This window comes from Chrysemys picta, chromosome 8, assembly GCF_011386835.1.
Source record: "Chrysemys picta bellii isolate R12L10 chromosome 8, ASM1138683v2, whole genome shotgun sequence".
Classification (NCBI taxonomy): domain Eukaryota; kingdom Metazoa; phylum Chordata; order Testudines; family Emydidae; genus Chrysemys; species Chrysemys picta.
In genome coordinates this window covers 429727-449206 of record NC_088798.1, presented here as the reverse complement: position 1 = coordinate 449206, position 19480 = coordinate 429727, and the positions used below count along the sequence as shown (strand labels likewise).

Below are 19480 nucleotides of genomic sequence, written 5' to 3'. Positions count from 1 at the left end.
GAGAGCTGTCTAGCAGCCTCCTGGTCATATTCCAATTTATTCATGATGACGACAGCACCTCCTTTGTCAGCCTTTTTGATTATGATGTCAGGGTTGTTTCTGAGGCTGTAGATGGCGTTGTGTTCTGCATGGCTGAGGTTATGTGGCAAGTGATGTTGCTTTTCCACAATTTCAGCCTTTGCACGTCGACGGAAGCACTCTATGTAGAAATCCAGTCTGTTGTTTCGACCGTCCGGAGGAGTCCACGCAGAATCCTTTTTTTTGTAGTGCTGGTAGGGAGGATTCTGTGGGTTAGTATGTTGTTCAGAGGTATGTTGGAAATATTCTTTGAGTCGGAGACGTCGAAAGTAGGATTCTAGGTCACCGCAGAACTGTATCAAATTCATGGGTCTGGAGGGACAAAAGGAGAGGCCCCGAGATAGGACAGACTCTTCTGCTGGGCTAAGAGTATAGCTGGAAAGATTAACAATATTGCTGGGTGGGTTAAGGGAACTACTGTTGTGGCTGCTTGTGGCATGTAGCAGTTTAGATAGTTTAGTGTCCTTTTTCCTTTGTTTAAGGAAAAAGGACACTAAACTATCTAAACTGCTACATGCCACAAGCAGCCACAACAGTAGTTCCCTTAACCCACCCAGCAATATTGTTAATCTTTCCAGCTATACTCTTAGCCCAGCAGAAGAGTCTGTCCTATCTCGGGGCCTCTCCTTTTGTCCCTCCAGACCCATGAATTTGATACAGTTCTGCGGTGACCTAGAATCCTACTTTCGACGTCTCCGACTCAAAGAATATTTCCAACATACCTCTGAACAACATACTAACCCACAGAATCCTCCCTACCAGCACTACAAAAAAAAGGATTCTGCGTGGACTCCTCCGGACGGTCGAAACAACAGACTGGATTTCTACATAGAGTGCTTCCGTCGACGTGCAAAGGCTGAAATTGTGGAAAAGCAACATCACTTGCCACATAACCTCAGCCATGCAGAACACAACGCCATCTACAGCCTCAGAAACAACCCTGACATCATAATCAAAAAGGCTGACAAAGGAGGTGCTGTCGTCATCATGAATAAATTGGAATATGACCAGGAGGCTGCTAGACAGCTCTCTAACACCACATTCTACAGGCCATTATCCTCTGATCCCACTGAGGATTACCTAAAGAAACTACACCATCTGCTAAAAAAACTCCCTGACAAAGCACAGGAACAAATCTGTACAGACACATGCCTAGAACCCCGACCAGGGGTATTCTATTTGCTACCCAAGATCCATAAACCTGGATATCCTGGACGCCCCATCATCTCAGGCATTGGCACCCTAACATCAGGCTTGTCTGGTTATGTAGACTCTCTCCTCAGACCCTACGCTACCAGCACTCCCAGCTATCTTCGAGACACCACTGAATTCCTGAGGAAACTACAATCCATCGGTGATCTTCCAGAAAACACCATCCTGGCCACTATGGACGTAGAAGCCCTCTACACCAATATTCCACACAAAGATGGACTACAAGCTATCAGGAACAGTATCCCTGATAATGTCACAGCTAACCTGGTGGCTGAACTTTGTGATTTTGTCCTCACCCACAACTATTTCACATTTGGGGACAATATATACCTTCAAGTCAGCGGCACTGCTATGGGTACCCGCATGGCCCCACAATATGCCAACATTTTTATGGCTGACTTAGAACAACGCTTCCTTAGCTCTCGTCCCCTAACGCCCCTACTCTACTTGCGCTACATTGATGACATCTTCATCATCTGGACCCATGGAAAAGAAGCCCTTGAGGAATTTCACCATGATTTCAATAATTTCCATCCCACCATCAACCTCAGCCTAGATCAATCCACACAAGCGGTCCATTTCCTGGACACTACTGTGCTAATAAGCGATGGTCACATAAATACCACCCTATACCGGAAACCTACTGACCGCTACACTTACCTACATGCCTCCAGCTTCCATCCAGGACACACCACACGATCCATTGTCTACAGCCAAGCTCTAAGATATAACCGCATTTGCTCCAATCCCTCGGATAGAGACAAGCACCTACAAGATCTCTATCAAGCATTCTTAAAACTACAATACCCACCTGCTGAAGTGAAAAAACAGATTGACAGAGCCAGACGAGTACCCAGAAGTCACCTCCTACAAGACAGGCCCAACAAAGAAAATAACAGAACACCACTAGCTGTCACCTTCAGCCCCCAACTAAAACCTCTCCAGCGCATCATCAGAGATCTACAACCTATCCTGAAAGATGATCCTTTACTCTCACAGATCTTGGGAGACAGACCTGTCCTCGCTTACAGACAACCCCCCAACCTAAAGCAAATACTCACCAGCAACCACACATCACTGAACAAAACCACTAACCCAGGAACCTATCCTTGTAACAAACCCCGATGTCAACTCTGTCCACATATCTATTCCAGTGACATCATCATAGGACCTAATCACATCAGCCATACCATCAGGGGCTCGTTCACCTGCACATCTACCAATGTGATATATGCCATCATGTGCCAGCAATGCCCCTCTGCCATGTACATTGGCCAAACCGGACAGTCTCTACGCAAAAGAATTAATGGACACAAATCTGACATCAGGAATCAAAATACTCAAAAACCAGTGGGAGAACACTTTAACCTGTCTGGTCATTCAGTGACAGACCTGCGGGTGGCTATATTACAACAGAAAAACTTCAAAAACAGACTCCAACGAGAAACTGCTGAGCTAGAATTGATATGCAAACTAGACACAATCAACTCCGGTTTAAATAAGGACTGGGAATGGTTGAGCCATTACAAACATTAAATCTATCTCCCCTTGTAAGTATTCTCACACTTGTTATCTAACTGTCTGTCTGTACTCGGCTAGCTTGATTATCACTTCAAAAGTTTTTTTTCTCTTAATTAATTGGCCTCTCAGAGGTGGTAAGACAACTCCCACCTGTTTATGCTCTCTGTATGTGTGTATATATATCTCCTCAATATATGTTCCATTCTATATGCATCCGAAGAAGTGGGCTGTAGTCCACGAAAGCTTATGCTCTAATAAATTTGTTAGTCTCTAAGGTGCCACAAGTCCTCCTGTTCTTCTTTTTTTGAAATTTAAAGGTACAGTGCTAAAAGTGAAATCCCTGTAAGCTGCATGGACACTTCTTAAAGACACCATATTAGAGGCTCAGCTTAAATGTATACCCCAAATTACAGAACATAGTAAGAGAACAAAAAAAGTGCCACTGTGGCTAAACAACAAAGTAAAAGGACAATAAGGCCATCACGGAGAAACTAAATTAATTTTTTGCATCGGTCTTCATGAAGATCATCTGACTTCTTAGCTCCACCTCCGAAGACACCTATAGGGTCTCCAAGAAAGACTAATTTAATCTTTCTCTCTGCTTCAGATTCCGACCTCAGTTGTATCTCACATAGTCTTTGTCATGCTGCCTGGAGTGGCTCACAACCTAAGTTCCCTGTAAGTTGCGCGGCCATGCAGCTGGCTATTTAGGGACGCACAGATCCCCCAGTCCAGCCCCTCCGGAGCTGCTGGAGAAAGGAGCCCCTTTCCCGGCCCAGGCCTGCCGGAAGTGCCGCAGCCGGGGGGAGGCGCCCCTCCCCTGGTCCAGCCCTGCCCCGCCAGAGCTTCCAGGGAAAGCAGCCCCTCCCCCAGCTCGGCCCAGAGCCCACAGCCTCCACACCCCAACTTTTTGCCCTAGCCACCTCCTGCACCCCAATCCCCTCATTCGCGGCCCCACCCCACAACCCTCTGCCCCAGCCCTGAGCCCCCTCCCACACTCCGAACCCCTTGGCCCCACCCCTCCACATTAATTTTGTTAAGTGCACCAATATGGAGGTGATGTGTCACACGTCACCTCCATATTGGTGGACATAACAAAATTAATTTCTCACATGGGTGGGAAAAATTAGAGTGACCACTGCTCACAGCCGTAAGTACCTACTGCCTATCTCAGGGCAGATATCCCAAACTGGTGGCATGTTCTGTAATTAGATTTCACCAAGTCGGTACTAAATGTGAACTACTGGATTGCTATTACAGTCTTTCCATGGAGTCTGACAGTCCCCTTGAGACGCTCCAGTCTGTCTTGTTATCCAGACAAACTGGACTTAGTGATAAATGCAAAAAGAACAGGAGTACTTGTGGCACTTAGAGACTAACAAATTTATTAAAGTGCCACAAGTACTCCTGTTCTTTTTGCGGATACAGACTAACACGGCTGCTACTCTGAAACTTAGTGATAAATGGGCATTCATACCAAAAATCACACACTATTCCAGGTTACTCCCAGTCCCAAGAGACCAGTCACTCACCCAGGTCATGTTGCTTTCTAGATGCCTCACTAAAGACAACACTAGTAGCCAGTTCTGTAGTAAACTAACAAAAGGTTTATTAGCTAAGAAAAGGAAATGAGAGTTATTGAGATGTTAAAGCAGGTTAAATCTATGTACAGGTGAATCACAGTCTGGTAATTCCAAATGATGGCAGCGATGTAACAAACTGCCAGTTTCCCAACAGTCTTTTCAAGGTACCAGATTATCTGGGATCCCGGCTTTGCATCCAGAGATGCAGAATTTTTCCCTGAATCCATACTTATAGCTTCTTCTTACAGAAAGCAAACTGACAGGGTCACCACCCAGAGTCTATTTAGGGTCTTGGATCTCTGATTATCACACACAATTACCACTTGCCTTCAAATGCACACTAATTAGTACTTTCCTGCTAAAATTCTTTGTTTGCATTACACAAGGCTTCTTTCTCACTTATTTAGTTGCAGAGGTATGACAATGTAAATGTTTGCCATTACATTAGAACAGGATACAGATAAGTGAAAACAATGCATGTAATATCCCATAGTTTCCATTAAGTTTAAATGCCAAATACATATTCATAGTAGTAGATTGTTGACACGCTCCCCAACCTGTTGTGGAGGCGTCCGATGTAACTATTACAGTAAGAGGTGGGGGGACCCACTCTCATCATGGTGAAGCCTGAGCTTCCCTGAGCAGGGTCTGTCAGAGGATTGTAGCATGTGTGCTATGGTTTAGCAGGTATGTACTCAAGTAGAAACAAACATTGGCTTCACTCAGCTGAATTCTCTGTTTTAGCTCTGGTATAATTTCCACTGATCTAAGAAATCAAAGCTCTTAGGATAACCAGTTCCCAGATGGCAGCGCCTTTGTTGTGTGGTTTCCTCTTAACACTGCGAATCTCAATAACCTTTGTAGTTTCCTAAAGACAATATATAAAATTGACTAAATGGGCTAGCCTTGTCCATAAAGAGCTAGTCATGCCCCAGATCACTCAACATATCCCATGAGTGGCAATATGCAGAGTCCATCTTGAAGAACTCCAGTTACAAGTGGGTAACCTTCATTTCTACAAGAGCTCAAGCAGCATCAGCTGCATTCCTTGGGTAAGGTGCCCATAAGTGACATTTTCAGGGCTGCAACCTGGACGTGAAAATATGTACCCGAGTCATAGTATTTTCCAAGCATCAAGGGAAGATGCCAGATCTGGACAAGTTGTATTGCAGTTCTTGTTCAAATAGACTCTGAAACCTTCCTCTTTGCTGCACTGCACCTGAAGTGGAATGGACATGAGCAATCACTTGAAGAAGAAAAAAAAAACAGTTACTCACCTGTTCTGTAACTATTGTTCTTTGAGCTGTATTGCACACATCTATTCCCTGACCCACCCTCCTCCCTTCTATATTAGACTCCAACTTACTATTTTCCAGTAAGAAGGAACTGAGGGAAGGTCAGGTCAGCTCTACCCCTTTATACCATTGGCTAGCAACACAAGCATGTGGATAGTGCATGCACTGCTTGACGGGTACTGGTATGAGAAAAAGAGCTCTGGCTTTGGTGCACTTGAACACATGTGCTCACCCTGAAGTGGAATGGACATGTGCAACACATGATGAAAGGCAGCAGTTCCTGAACAGGCAAATAACCATTTTATAGCCATTAGGAGTCTCAGGTCTAAAATTACAACAACGAGGAGTACTTGTGGCACCTTATGCCCAAATAAATGTGCTGTGTATATATATTCTGCCTATTACAGATGCATGGAGTGGAAAATACAGTAGGCAGAATATGTACCTTAGAGACTAACAAATTTTGTAGTGGTAATCAGAGTGGCCCATTTCAAACTATACATGAAAAGATGGGAGTTGCCTTACCAAGTGGGGGGTCAGTTCTAAAGAGACAATTGAATTAAAAGTGGAAGTGAGCTATTATCAATAGGAGGAAAAATCACTTTTGTAGTGGTAATCAGGGTGGCCCATTTCAAACAATTGACAAGAAGGTATGAGTAACAGTAGGGGGAAATTAGCACAGGGAAATTTAGTTTTTATCTCTACGTGAAGTCTACTGTTTTTAAAATCAGATCTTGGGTATTTCCAGTATCCATGGCCAACATGGACTGATCATGCACAGCATGACCCTGTTACCTGAAACCATGTATGTTCAGTTCTTGAAAGTAGGTTTGATTTTCCAACAGCCCGGGTAGGCTGGGCCATCTTATTCCATAGCTACCTGCCAGTCCACAGCATGGCATCTTGGAGAAAGGGGCCTCATGGATGTATCGTAGATGTCCCATAGTGTCTGAGCACCTCACAGTCTTTAGTGAATTTACCATCATACACCCTGGTGCGGCAGGGCAGGGCTATTGTCCCCGTTTTACAGATTGGGAACTGAGGCAAGACTTGCACAAGGTCACACAAGGAGTCCTTGGTGGGTGTAGAGCCTCAGTCTCCTGAGTGCCACTAGCACGCTGGCCCATCCTTATTCTATTTCATCTACTGGTATCCACACCAAGTTCATCGTTACAGACACAGGACAGTAGTGAGCCCAGGTTGTCTCCTGGGAAGTGTCCAATGGGCTTGGCTGTTGAAATGCTCCAGAAATTTTCTCTTTCCCTGCAGGTTTACGGCAAAACAAGCAGACTTTCAACCCTGCTGATACCAATGCACTGGTGGCAGCCGTGGCATTTGGAAAAGGGCTGTCGAACCGGAGGCCTCCAGGCTCAGGGGGACCTGTCCAAGCAAGTCAGCCAGGTGCTGGTGCCATCATAGCAGGGGCTTCAGGCATCCAGCAGGTCCAGATGTCAAGTGCTTCTAGCCAACAGCAGCCAATGCTTGGAGGAGTGCAGATGTCACAGGCAGGCCAGCCAGGTAAATAAGAATGCCTAAGAGTGCTTGGTGTGTGGAGAGAAAAAGAGGGACATCAAGGCCAGCTGTCCTACCCCAAGCACCACGCTCTCTGTGCTGCCAGGGAGAGCAGAGGGATACGCAGTATGGAGCTGGGGAAACCTGGCTTTGAGGGACACCTCTCCTTATTAAAATCCAGATATTACAGAACTGTTCACAGATTCATGGTGTTCAGGCTGAAAATGACCATTGTGACCATCTAGTCTGAGCTCCTGTATAGCACAGGCCAGAGACTCCTGTCTCCAGCCCAGTGCCCTGTGGCTGAGCTAGAGCAGATGGTTTAGACAGAAACTCCCTGTCATGAGACACCAGGTGATGGAGAACTTGCGTATGTCCCTTGGGAACACGTTCCAGAGGTTACTTACCCTCACTGTTTGCATCTTATTTCCATTTGATGCTGTTTTCCTAACAGAAGAATTCAGTTTGTCGTGGCTCTGATACTCCCACAACTTTAAACCTGGCTGAATAACCGTACTCACGGAGTTACAATAAGTGCCAGGGTGTGGAGTTGTGGAGGACACCAGGGTGTAGCTGAGTAGACTGCGGTATCTTGGGGATCTAGGTTAACCCACAATACGATCCAAACTGACATAAAATAACTCAGAGCTGGAGTCAACAAAGGGACACAAACGGTGAAACGAACCTATATTCTCTAGTACAAAGGTGGAATCTGGCATTCACTGACAGCTTCCTGCCTAGAGGTGTCCCTCGGTTTCTGGATGAAAGCCTCCTTTTTAAAGGGATCTCCCCCAAAACCATGGTGACTTGTGGTTATTCAGATTGGGGAAATTCCCTCTTGAGGTGATAGCAGGGGATGTCTCAATGTCTCCCCATTAACTATCATCTTTCATCATTATCTGTTCCTGGGCTGGACAATGATGATTATATGGAGGCTCTTGCCTTAGGAGGTACCCTTCCTTGCTGTGAGGTGGAGTTGAAGTTGTAGTACGGGTTATTAGCAAATTTTTCTATAGCTAAAAATACTTAGATTCATAACCAGTCTGTATACCTATTTCATTATGGCCATCACGCTCAGAACATGACAAGCTGTGATGCAAGATGTTACTCAATATACTTTGCATGCTGTATTCGTGTTCTGTAAATCAGTGGCTCACTCCCGTTCTTCCCCGGGGGTGTCTGGACCTTGATTGTCATATTGGTTACTAGCCAGAAATGCTGAAGTCAGCGGTAAGACGCTCCATGGGCGTGACTCCGAGCAATAGAACGTGAGTGCTGTGAATGCTCAAAGCAGAAAGTGTTACATAGATGCAGACCCTGGCTAAGTTTGGTGTTAGGATCCATTCCAGGCCCATGGATTTGTGATGCATAAGTGTCCTCCAAAAACTCAGCTTTATTCAAAAGACACATTTCTAGCCTTTATGGTTGTGAAGGAATCCTTTGAAATATAACCCAGCATACCCAGTGCAGTGGTGTCTGCCGGGGTCAGCAAACAGCCTGAAACAATGGCCCAGAGAGGTAGAATGGCCTCATTTATCTCAGTGGGGTGATAATTATGGACCCTGACAATGACAATGTAAATGTCAGCATTGTTAGCGATTTCATGGTTGGTCCTGTTAGCAGAAACCTCCAGTTAATGTGTTTCTCCAAACGCTCCCACTCCAAGGGTGTGGGGGGCCCAGCTGCCAAAACCTCCACTTCTACCCACAGCTTCTGCAATGAAACGACAATGTAGTGTCAATACAGAGTTCTGTAGCACACAACACTGAATTCAGGGCAGCCCAGAAACCACTGAATTAAATATCATAAGGAAAGCTGAGCTGACTGAATTACTCATGGTCCTATTTAATTCACTAAAAATCTCAATTTTCTTAAATTATTCTTGAAGCTGCCACAGAATCCAGGGATGATGGGAATAACGTCTGGGGAAGGAGGTGTTAGTTGAGGCTAGTGTGGATGTAACTCTGCCTACTAATGAGTTCCTGGATGTGCACTGGTAGTGTTGTTGGAAAATACCTTTGAGCAGCAGCTTTAACCCTAAATTAACATTGAGGAAGACCCAGTGTAGTGTTAGTTGTTAATGCTCTGAGATCCTTGTGAAGTGGCTATAGCGGAGCAAATTATAATGTATGGCTTGGCCAAAATAATGACCAATGGTAGCAAACCTACCTGCCTGCAAACGTGATGATGGGTGTAACCAGGAAGGAGAGAGGAAGGGTTTATTTAGGATGGGACAGAAGCTGGAACTGGATGACAGAACAAGGAGCAATGGTCTCAAGTTGCAGTGGGGGAGGTCCAGGTTGGATATTAGGAAACACTGTTTCACTAGGAGGGTGGTGAAGCACTGGAATGCGTTACCGAGGGAGGTGGTGGAGTCTCCTTCCTTGGAGGTTTTTAAGGCCCGGCTTGACAAAGCCCTGGCTGGGATGATTTAGTTTGGAATTGGTCCTGCTTTGAGGAGGGGCTTGGATTAGATGACCTCTTGAGGTCCCTTCCAACCCTGATATTCTATGATTCTATGACAGGAGAGGATCACTTGATAATTGCCTTGTCCTGTTCATTCCCTCTGAAGCACCTGGCACTGGCCACTGTTGGCCGACAGGATACTGGGCTAGATGGACCATTATTCTGACCCAGTGTGTCCATTCTTATGTTCTAACCATCCTGCCCTGGAGCCTGGGGTTGGGACTGGATGGCTCCCAATAGGGCTGTTTCTGCACTGATGTTGTGCTGTCCTGCACGTACCCTTTCTCTTATCAAGTGACTGCACGACTCCTTTTTCTTCTCTAGGTAAGATACCCAGTGGCATAAAAACCAACATCAAATCTGCCTCAATGCATCCATACCAGAGATGAGCAGAGAGGAGCCTCGTCCTGGCTGACCACACGACACTAGCATTGTTCCTGCCAATTGCCACTCCAGGATTTCCTTCCATGCCTGTCAGATCCCCTCAAGCCTCCACTCATCATCCTCAGCAGAGAGATTTCTGGGTGGGCTCTCCCCTCCTGTGAGCTCCAGGCTGTCTCCTCCATCTGGTTTTATTCAGTGCTGGAGGGTTTGTGCATAGCTGCTGGTGGCCACGTGCTTGGGGTGGGAGCTCCCCAGACAAGGGAAAGCCTGTCTCCCACCTGGTCTGGCGTGGAGGGGCCCATACTCTTCGTTCATCCAAATGCAGAACCTGAACAGCTTCAGAGAAAACTCTTCTCCTGGCTTCTGTGTAAGGAGGTGCATGAAGGTTGCACTGCCCCCTCCCTTTCCCCTGCCTCCCATTGTTGAATAAAGACCCTGTACTATGCCAAGCGTGACCACTGTTGGCTGTGTGTCAGGTCCCAAGGAGCCTCGCAGCCTGATCCTCATTTCCCTTTGGGAATGGCTGTAGAACAGCTCTGCCTCTAAACATGGCATGGAGCTGGCCATTTATATGGCATCTTGTTCTCTATTGAATACTGATACGGAGGTTGAATCCAGGAGTTGCTGTTGGGTTTCACCTGGACACAGCACTCCCTGCCATGAGCAGCAGAATTTTTATTTACTGTAAAACTCAGAATAGCTATTCCCCAGGCACCAGTCCTAGAATGAAAAAAAATCCATCCAAGGGGAAAATGAGTAACCCTGTACCACCCTTCAAGATGCCATGCTGTGAGGGTCACAGCAGAGGGAGCTGCAGGAACAGAAGCACAGATGTTCTGTTATCTCATGTCTCCACTTGCCCTGATCCCATCCCATCTCCTGATCTCCCTCGCACCAACTTTCACTATTCTCTGTAATTTCTCACTCTCCTCGTGCTCTTTCCTCTCGCAATACAAACATGCTTTAGTCTTTCCTATTTTAAAAAACCCTCGCTTGACCCCACTTGTCTCTCCAACTACTGCCCCATCTCCCTTCCATCTACAAAGCTCATTGAACACACTGTCTAAAATAATAGATTATCAAGGCCAGCAGGGACCACTGTTGATCATCTCGTCTGTCCTCCTAACACAAAGTGTAGAGCTTGCTGTCTGGAGTTCCATCCTAGGCCCTCTCCAATCTGGCTTCTGCCCTTACACTCCACTGAAAGCACTCTTGCCATGGTCTCGAATAACCTCTTCCTAGACAAAGCTCCTCAATCTGTCAGCCACCTTTGGCACCATCAACCATGCTCTTCTTTTGGAAATCCTGTCCTCCCTTGGCTTTGGTGATTTTGCCCCTTCCTGGTTCTCCTCCTACGTCTTTAGTCACACATTCAACATGTCCTTTGGAGGGGGATCCTCATCTGCACTCCAACATTATATGGTGGCTCCATATGGCTCTGTCCTTGGTCCTGTTCTCCCTCTACACATCTATACAGGGTAATCTCATCCACAAATACAAGTTCAACTACCAGCTGGATGCTGATGACTCTCAGATCTACCTTTGCTCCAGGCATGTCTCCTTCTGTCCAGACTTAAAATCTTGGCCTGTCTCTGACAGCTCCTCGTGGATGTCTAGCCATCAGCTCAAGCTCAACATGGCTAAAACAGCTCCTGACCTTCCCCCCATGTCCTCCTCACTACCTGCTTACTTGATCACTATGGATTTAGTTGGGAATTGGTCCTGCTTTGAGCAGGGGGTTGGACTAGATGACCTCCTGAGGTCCCTTCCAACCCTGATATTCTATGATTCTGTGACACCACCATCCGCCCGCCTGTCACTTGGGCCCATTACCTGGACATCATCTTTGACTCAAACCCCTGTCTAAGTCCTTGCATCCGGATTCTGCAAGGCCTTTTTCTGTCCACCCAAAGAGCTAAAACTGTCATCCACGTTCTCTTGATTATTGCCACATCTTTCTGTCTGGCCTTGACAAATGCTGTCTTGCCCTGCTTATATCCATTCTGATTTTCAAACACGCATATTCATGCTTTCTCCTATGCTGCCTCTCAGGCTTAGGAGGAGCTCCCCTCATTATCCTCCTATAAATGCCTCCTTAAAGCTCCTTTACCATGAGGCCTACAAAAAAATTAACTAAGGTTAGGCTGTTGGTGTGCTGAGTCCTGTTGTCCCATTGTTTCCTTGTACTCTTCTATCCAATAACAGAGATTCTTCTTCAAGTGCTGGCCTTTCTGTGTATTTCACTGTGGGTACACATGCGCTCCATGCACCCAGAGTTGGGGAATTTTGAAGGCAGTGTCTGCCAGCCTAATATCAACACAGACTTTAGACTTTGTCAAGGTGTAACTAAATTCAGTCACGGCAAGGGCTTACCTGCCAGTGGACAGGTTCCAAGCAATGAATGACCTTATGGATCAGGTCACGAACAACCCTTGAACATCAACCAAAATTTCTCTCTCTTGGCACATACGGCTTCATGCACTTGCATCACATCGTTTGACAGACTCTATCTTGCTGCCTACAGGCATGGCTTCAGACAGTGTACTCATCAAACAAACTGTCCATGAACACAAGAGTAATATTCCCACCATAGTAATCATCTCTACTGTGGTGAAGGATCCCACCAAACATGCATAGGTGTCCCTTCCTTTCCCCCTCACCAGGCACAGTGATCATTACAGATGTCTCCCTCTTAGGCTGGGGTGCCCAGATGGACAGTCATACAGCACAGGACACTTGGACATCCCGAGAGACCAGGATGTATATGAACATTATGGAATTGTGGAAGCCTTTCTCCTGTTCATACAATGTCCCCGTGTCTTGGTAATATCGACTAATATGACAACCATCTTTTACACCAACAAGCAGGGAGCAGTGAGATCCATCCCCGTGTGCAGAAGCAGTCAATCCATGGAACTGGTGCATCAGCAATCAGATCAGGCTTTCGGCAGCTTACCTTGCAGGGAATCAAAATGAGCTGATGGTCACGTTCAGCAGACACTTTGCTATCAACCGTGAGTGGGAGCTACACGACTCCGTGATAAACAGTATTTTTGCTGTATGGAGAACCCCCACCACAGACCTGTTCATCTCTCAAACAACCAGGAAGTGTAACATATAGTGCTCCAGAGGCGCCCTAGGGCTTCATTCGTAGGGTGACACTCTCCTTCTGTGGTCAGATCACCTGAACTAGGCCTTCCCTCCCTTACCACTCCTATCTTGAGTCTTGCGGAAGATTCATCAGGACAAGATACGAGTCATCATCATCGCCCCCAACTAGACCAGACAGTTTTGATTCCCGAGTCTCGTACTCCTGTCATCTTAGTCATCGATCAATATTCAGCCCTTTTCCGATAGCCTGACCTAGGGGAAGGGCAGAATCAAGCATTCCAACCCCGAAGCATTCCATCTCAGGCATGTTTTTTTGGATGGGCATCAACTCTAGAACATTTCTGCTCTGAAGCCATGCAAAGCATCCTTACTAATAGTTGAAAAGATTCCACTAGGAAAGGCTACTTAGCCAAGTGGAAGTGTTTCTCTGTCTGGGCACAACAACAACTTATATCCCCAGAAGCTGCAGGTATTCCCCTTATTCTTGTCCATCTTCTGTCCCTCAAAGCAGCTGGTCTTTCCATCAGCTCTTTATGAGTTGACCTGGCACCAATCAGTGCATACCACCCACCTTCATATGGGAACTCAATTTTTGCTCACCCGCTGACTGCCTGATTCTGGAATGGCTGAGTTAGAACCTTTCTGCCAGTAAGGAACCCTGCTCCTCAATGGGACCTACGCCCTTGTTCTTTCGGTGCTCACAAAGCCGCCCTTGGAACCGCTGTCTACATGTTCCGTGTCTCGCCTGTCTATGACAGTTGCATTCCTGGTAGCCATAACCTCAGCCAGGAGGTGGGTGTAGGATAAGTACAAAATTAAAAAAATAAAGTTAGCTTAAGTTAAGTGATAAGGCCAGGAGGACTAATGTAGGGAGGACGTCTGGTTCAAAGAACAACTAGTGAGATAAAGGGAAGTTTCTAAACAGAAGGCCTCTGACCAATAGGGGAAGCTGTAGATGACTTAAATAAAACGAAGAGAATCTGTCTTTAAATGAGCCAACCCTTCCCTTCCCCAGCCCACATACCAGTGTTAATGCTTGTGTGAACCCAGGTGCAATGGGAAAACTGTTGGACAGCAAGAAGGAGGGAGGAAAGGCCTGGGAAAGAAAGGAGGTTGTAAATCTTACCTGGATTAAGGCTGGAAATAAGGGTGAACTGTCTCCAATTGTCTTTTGCTGAAATCAGTAATTGGCAGTGACATAACTTGTTTTATAAGATATAAATAGTAAATTCTTAAAGGGTTCATTGCTAATACCTGCCTGACCAAGCCGGAGCCGACCAATATGGGTCTAAGCACTCCTTGCTTGTAGCCCATTTGTAAGTATCTTGATCAAATGCTTATACATGTTTTGTTACTGTTTGGATGCATTGCTTATTGTTTAGGCTTTTTAGGCATGTTTAGAGTAATTGTATAAGTTTTTTTGGATTTAATAAAGGAATTTATGGTTGTAATGGGGTACACACTGCGCCCCTCTGGATTCGGCCCCTTGGGCCCTCTCCTCCATGAATCAGGGGCACTTCAGTCTGGTGCAACACCTGTGTTCTTTATTTGTGATCCCTTTCCAGCTATATACAGGCTTTACAGCTGCTTGGCCTACCACAAGCCTGGCCAGCAGCAGACTAGGAGGCGTCTACTCCCTCTGAGCCTGACCTCCCACTCCTAGTCTCCACACACACACACACCCTTTCTCTCACTTCCTTCCAGCCTTCTAGTTCCTGCTAATGAGGCGGCAGGTGTGGTCAGTTACCGGGCAAACACAGGGCAGTTCACCCAGCCCTGGAGTGGCAGGAGCTGATTAAGGGCTTCTCTTGCAGTGCCCTGCCGCAATGGTTAAATTAGTGGTTTTCCATATTAATAATTTCAAAGATTATTAATCATTCCAGCAGTGAGTGATCTTGGAGCACTGATGGTGGATCCACCTTACATCACACTCCATGGAGACAAAGTTTCATAGCATTTGCATCCTGACTGCTTGTCAGTCCCCACAATGGAGGTCATATAGGGTCCACCCCTCAGAGAAGAAGAGAAAGTTACTTACCTTATAGTAAGTGGAGGTTCTTTGAGCTGTGTGGTCCCTATCTGTATTCCACTACCCACCCTCCTTTCCCTCTGCTTTGCATCATTGGATTTGCAGTAGAGAAGGAACTGGACAGGTGGCTAGTCCACTTTGCCCTTTTATCTCCTTGGAGGCACAAGGTGAGCAAGGGCGTGTGCGTGGACCAATGAACACTGCTTTCAAAGTTCTCTGAGTACAGGTGCATGGACCACATGCATACCCACGGGGGATTACAGATAGGGACCATACATTTTAAAGAAGCTCCTGTTGTTATAACATCAGTAATTTTCTCTTCCACAGCCTCTGTAGGTAACGTGCTCTAGTGCTTAAGTATCCTCATAGTTCAAAATCTTTTCCTAATATCCAACCTAAATTTCCCCTGCTGCAAACTAAACCAATTATTTCTTGTCCTATCCTCAGTAGACATGGAGAACAATTGATCATAGTCCTCTTTATAACAACCTTTTGCATAATTGAAGACTTTTATAAATTCTCCCCCTGAGTCTTCTCTTGCCAAAAACATGCCTATTTCTTTCAATCTTTCCTCACAGGTCATGTTTTCTAAACTACTTACCATTTGTGTTGCTCTCCTCTGGACTCTCTGCAGTTCGTCCACATCTTTCTCAAAGTGTGGTTCCCAAAACTGGACATGACACTCCAGCTAAAGCCTTACCAGCACCAGGTAGAGGGGAACACTTACCTCCTGTGGTCTTACATACAACACTCCTATTAGTACATCCCAGGAGGCCATTTGCCTTTGTGGCCGCATTGGCTTTTTGTGACCTATTGGTTAGTCAGTTTTTAATCCATTTGAGTGCCATGTTAGTTTTGCATCATTCTAGTTCAAAATGTACCGTACAAAGTAAGGTGCCTTACATAAGTCTAATTATATAACATCAACACCATTACCTTTATCAAACAAACTTGTAATCTCATCCAAAAAAAGATATCGGTTATTCTGACAAGCTCTATTTTCCATAAATCTGTGTTGACTGGCATTAATTATATTACCCTCCTTTAATTCTTTATTAATTGAGTCCCCTATCATCCACTCCATTATTTTGCACAGGCTTGATACCAATCTGACAGACCTATAATGACAGACCTGGCACAACATTAGCTTTCTTCCAATTTTGTGGAACTTCCCCAGTGTTTCAAGACTTATTGAAAATCCTCATTAACAGACCAGTGAGCTGGGCAGCCAGCTCTCTTAAAACTCTTGGGTGCAAGTTATCTGGACCTGCTGATTTATAGATTCCAAGGCCAGAAGGAACCACTGTGATCCTCTAGTCTGACCTTCTGTATAGCACAGGCCATAGAACTTCCCAAAATAACATATACAACATACATTCTCTGCACTCTTACTACGTAGGTGCTGCTCAGGTTCAGTGGCCAAATCATGTCACTTTGAGCCACCCACTTTAAATGTCTAAATTTAGTAGCTGTTTAACATCCTCCCGAGTTCCTATTGGAGTGGAAAGTTTTGTGATCGTACGATAGGACTACATGATTGGCTTTTTCCCAAATACAGAACAGAATCATTTATTGATTGCTTCTGCCTTTTTCACATCTGTATTAACCATTCTACCGTTCCATCTAGTGATGGATTTTCAACTATCTGCATGTGCTAACGCAGCCCAGAGCTCTCTACAGCAGGGGAGTTTAGCAGACTCTTCAGATACGGGGAGAGAGAAGCCGGGGAAGGAACCTGTTAGGGAGTATATGTTTTCTGTACCTAACCAAAGCCATGACTTGAGGCTTGCTGGCTCAGTCTGTGCCACTGACTTGTATTTGAACAGTAGCCATAGCTGGAGGCACTTACTTCAATGACATGACTTTTCTGACTGAGGTGTCCCATGTATGCTCTGGATCCAAAGGCAGATGTGCCCTGGGGTTTGGACTGAGGTTGTGTTGAGAGTAAGCTCTGCGCACACTTTATAGAAATGTTGAGCTTGGTTTTGCATTCAGATCACTCCCAAAGCAGCTGGACCTGAACTTAGTGCTCATGAAGAACAAGTTGCTTGTAGCTCTGGGAAGAGTGCGCCTTAGACAAAAACGTCAGGTAGGAGAAGTGAGGGACATGGAGAGGCAGAAGGGCCCAGTGGTTGGAGTGCTAGCCTGGGACTTGGGGGACCTAGCTTCAGTTCCCTGTTCTGCACAGACTCACTGTGAGACTTTGGCAAGTCACCTAGCAACAGGTTTTTAAAGGTATTTAGTTCGCTAAGGATGCAGAGAGGCACCTGGCTGCTTCTGAAAATTCCACTGAGTACCTAGCTGCATCCCTCGGCAAATCGATACCTGTAAAAATCTGGCACTGAGCCTCTCTCTGCCTCGGTGATCTGTAAAATGGGGATAAAGGCACTTCCATATCTCACAGGAGTGTTGTAAGAGTAAATAGACTCCTGAGCCTCTGGAGGTTTTTCGCCTTCCTCCGCAGCATGGGGCAGGGATCTCTAGCAGGAGGGTCTCTGCCGATTGAGGTCACTAATAACAGGATTGGGGACTTCAGCAGCAGAGTCCAGGGAAGGGGCGGGGACGGTTTTATGGCCTGCAGCGTGCAGGGGGTCAGACCAGATGATCATAATGGTCCCTTCTGACCTTAAAGTCTATGAGTCTATGAGAATTGTAGGACTGGAAGGAATCTCAATAGGTCATGTGGTTAGGGGTGCCAACTTTCTAATCCCACAAAACCAAACACCCTAGCCCCGCCCCTTCCCCAAGGCCATGCCCCTGTCCCACCCCTTCCCTGAGGCCCTGCTCCCCCCCCACCCCTGCTCACTACATTCCCCTTTCCTCTGTGGCTTGCCCTCCCACACCCTCATTCACTTTCACTGGGCTGAGGCAGGGGCTTGGGGTGTGGGAGGAGGTAAGGGCTCTATCTAGGGGTGTGGGCTCTGGGGTGTGGGCTCTGGGATGAGGGGTTCAGGGTGCGGGAGGGGGCTGCTGATTGAGGCAGGGGGTTGGGGTGCAGGGAGGGTAAGTGCTCCATCTGGGGGTGTGGGCTTGAGTGGGGCCAGGGATGAGGGGCTTGGGGTGCAGGAGGGGGCTCCAGGCTGGGGGTGGGGCAGAGGGGTTCAGGGTGTGGGAGGGGGCTCTGGACTCGGACAGAGGGTTGGGGTGCAGGATGGTGAGGGCTCCAGCTGGGGGTGTAGGCTCTGGGGTGGGGTCAGGGATGAGGGCTTGGGGTGCAGGAGGGGGTTCTGGGTACGGGGGGGCTCAGGGCAGGGGGTTGGGGCATGGGCTTACCTCTGGCGGTTCCCGGTCAGCAGCACAGTGGGGGGGCTAAGGCAAGCTTCCTTCCTGTCCTGGCACCATGGACCACACTGTGCCCCAGAAGCGGCCAGCAGAATGCAGCGTGGAGCCAGGACAGGTAGGGACTAGCCTGCCTTAGCTCCGCAGTACCGTCAACCGGACTTTTGCTGACCGGAGCCACCAGGGTCCCTTTTCAACGGACACCTGGTCACCCCACATGTGGTCCAGTCCCCTGTAGTGAGGCAGGGCCAAGTATTATCTAGACCATCCCTGACCAGTGTTTGTCTAACCTGCTCTTTAAAACCTCCAGCGAACGGGGATTCCACAACCTCCCTCGGTAATTTGTTCCAGTTAGGGTGACCAGATGAGACGAAGAAAATATCGGGACACCGGTGGGGGCAAAAAAAAAATAAGTTGAGTGCTGCCGGCCGGCCGAGAGCAAAAAAAAGCCAGTGCAAAATATCGGGACAAAAATTGCGTCCCGACCAGAGATCGGTCAGGACGCGGGACAAACAGCTCAAAATCAGGACGGTCCCGATTTTATCAGGACATCTGGTCACCCTAGTTCCAGTGCTTAACTACCCTTGCGATTAGGAATTTTTTCCTAATGTCTAACCTAAATCTCCCTTGCTGCAATTTAAGCCGATTACTTCTTGTCCTATCCTCAGTGCATCAGGAGAACAATTTATCACCCTCTTCTTTATAATAATCTTTTACATACTTGATGACTGTTATGATGTCCCTCCCCCTCAGTCTTCTCCAGACTAAATAAACCCATTTTTTTCAATCTTTCCTCATAGGTTGTGTTTTCTAGATGTTTAATCATTTTTGCTGCTCTCCTCTGAACTCTCTCCAGTTGGTCCACATCTTTCCTGAAGTATGGTACCCAGAACTGGATACAGTACTCCAACAGAAGCCTTATCAGTGCTGAGTATAGAGGAAGAATTCCCTATTGGGTCTTGCTAATACATCCCAGAATGATGTTCACTTATTTTGCAACAGTGTTACTT

General features: G+C 46.7%; 1 protein-coding gene across 2 annotated transcripts in view; it reads left to right on the top strand.

Moving 5' to 3' along the window:
* Nucleotides 1-14613, top strand: part of MED8 (mediator complex subunit 8) — a 30186-nt gene extending 15573 nt beyond the window's left edge. For both annotated transcript variants that reach the window (XM_005307107.5, XM_065553690.1), the window contains exons 6-7: nt 6959-7207; nt 9992-14613. In XM_005307107.5, coding sequence (XP_005307164.1) covers nt 6959-7207; nt 9992-10056 — 314 coding nt within the window. In that variant the 3' untranslated portion in view covers nt 10057-14613. The remainder of the gene's footprint in view (nt 1-6958; nt 7208-9991) is intronic.
* Nucleotides 14614-19480: the final 4867 nt, after the last annotated feature.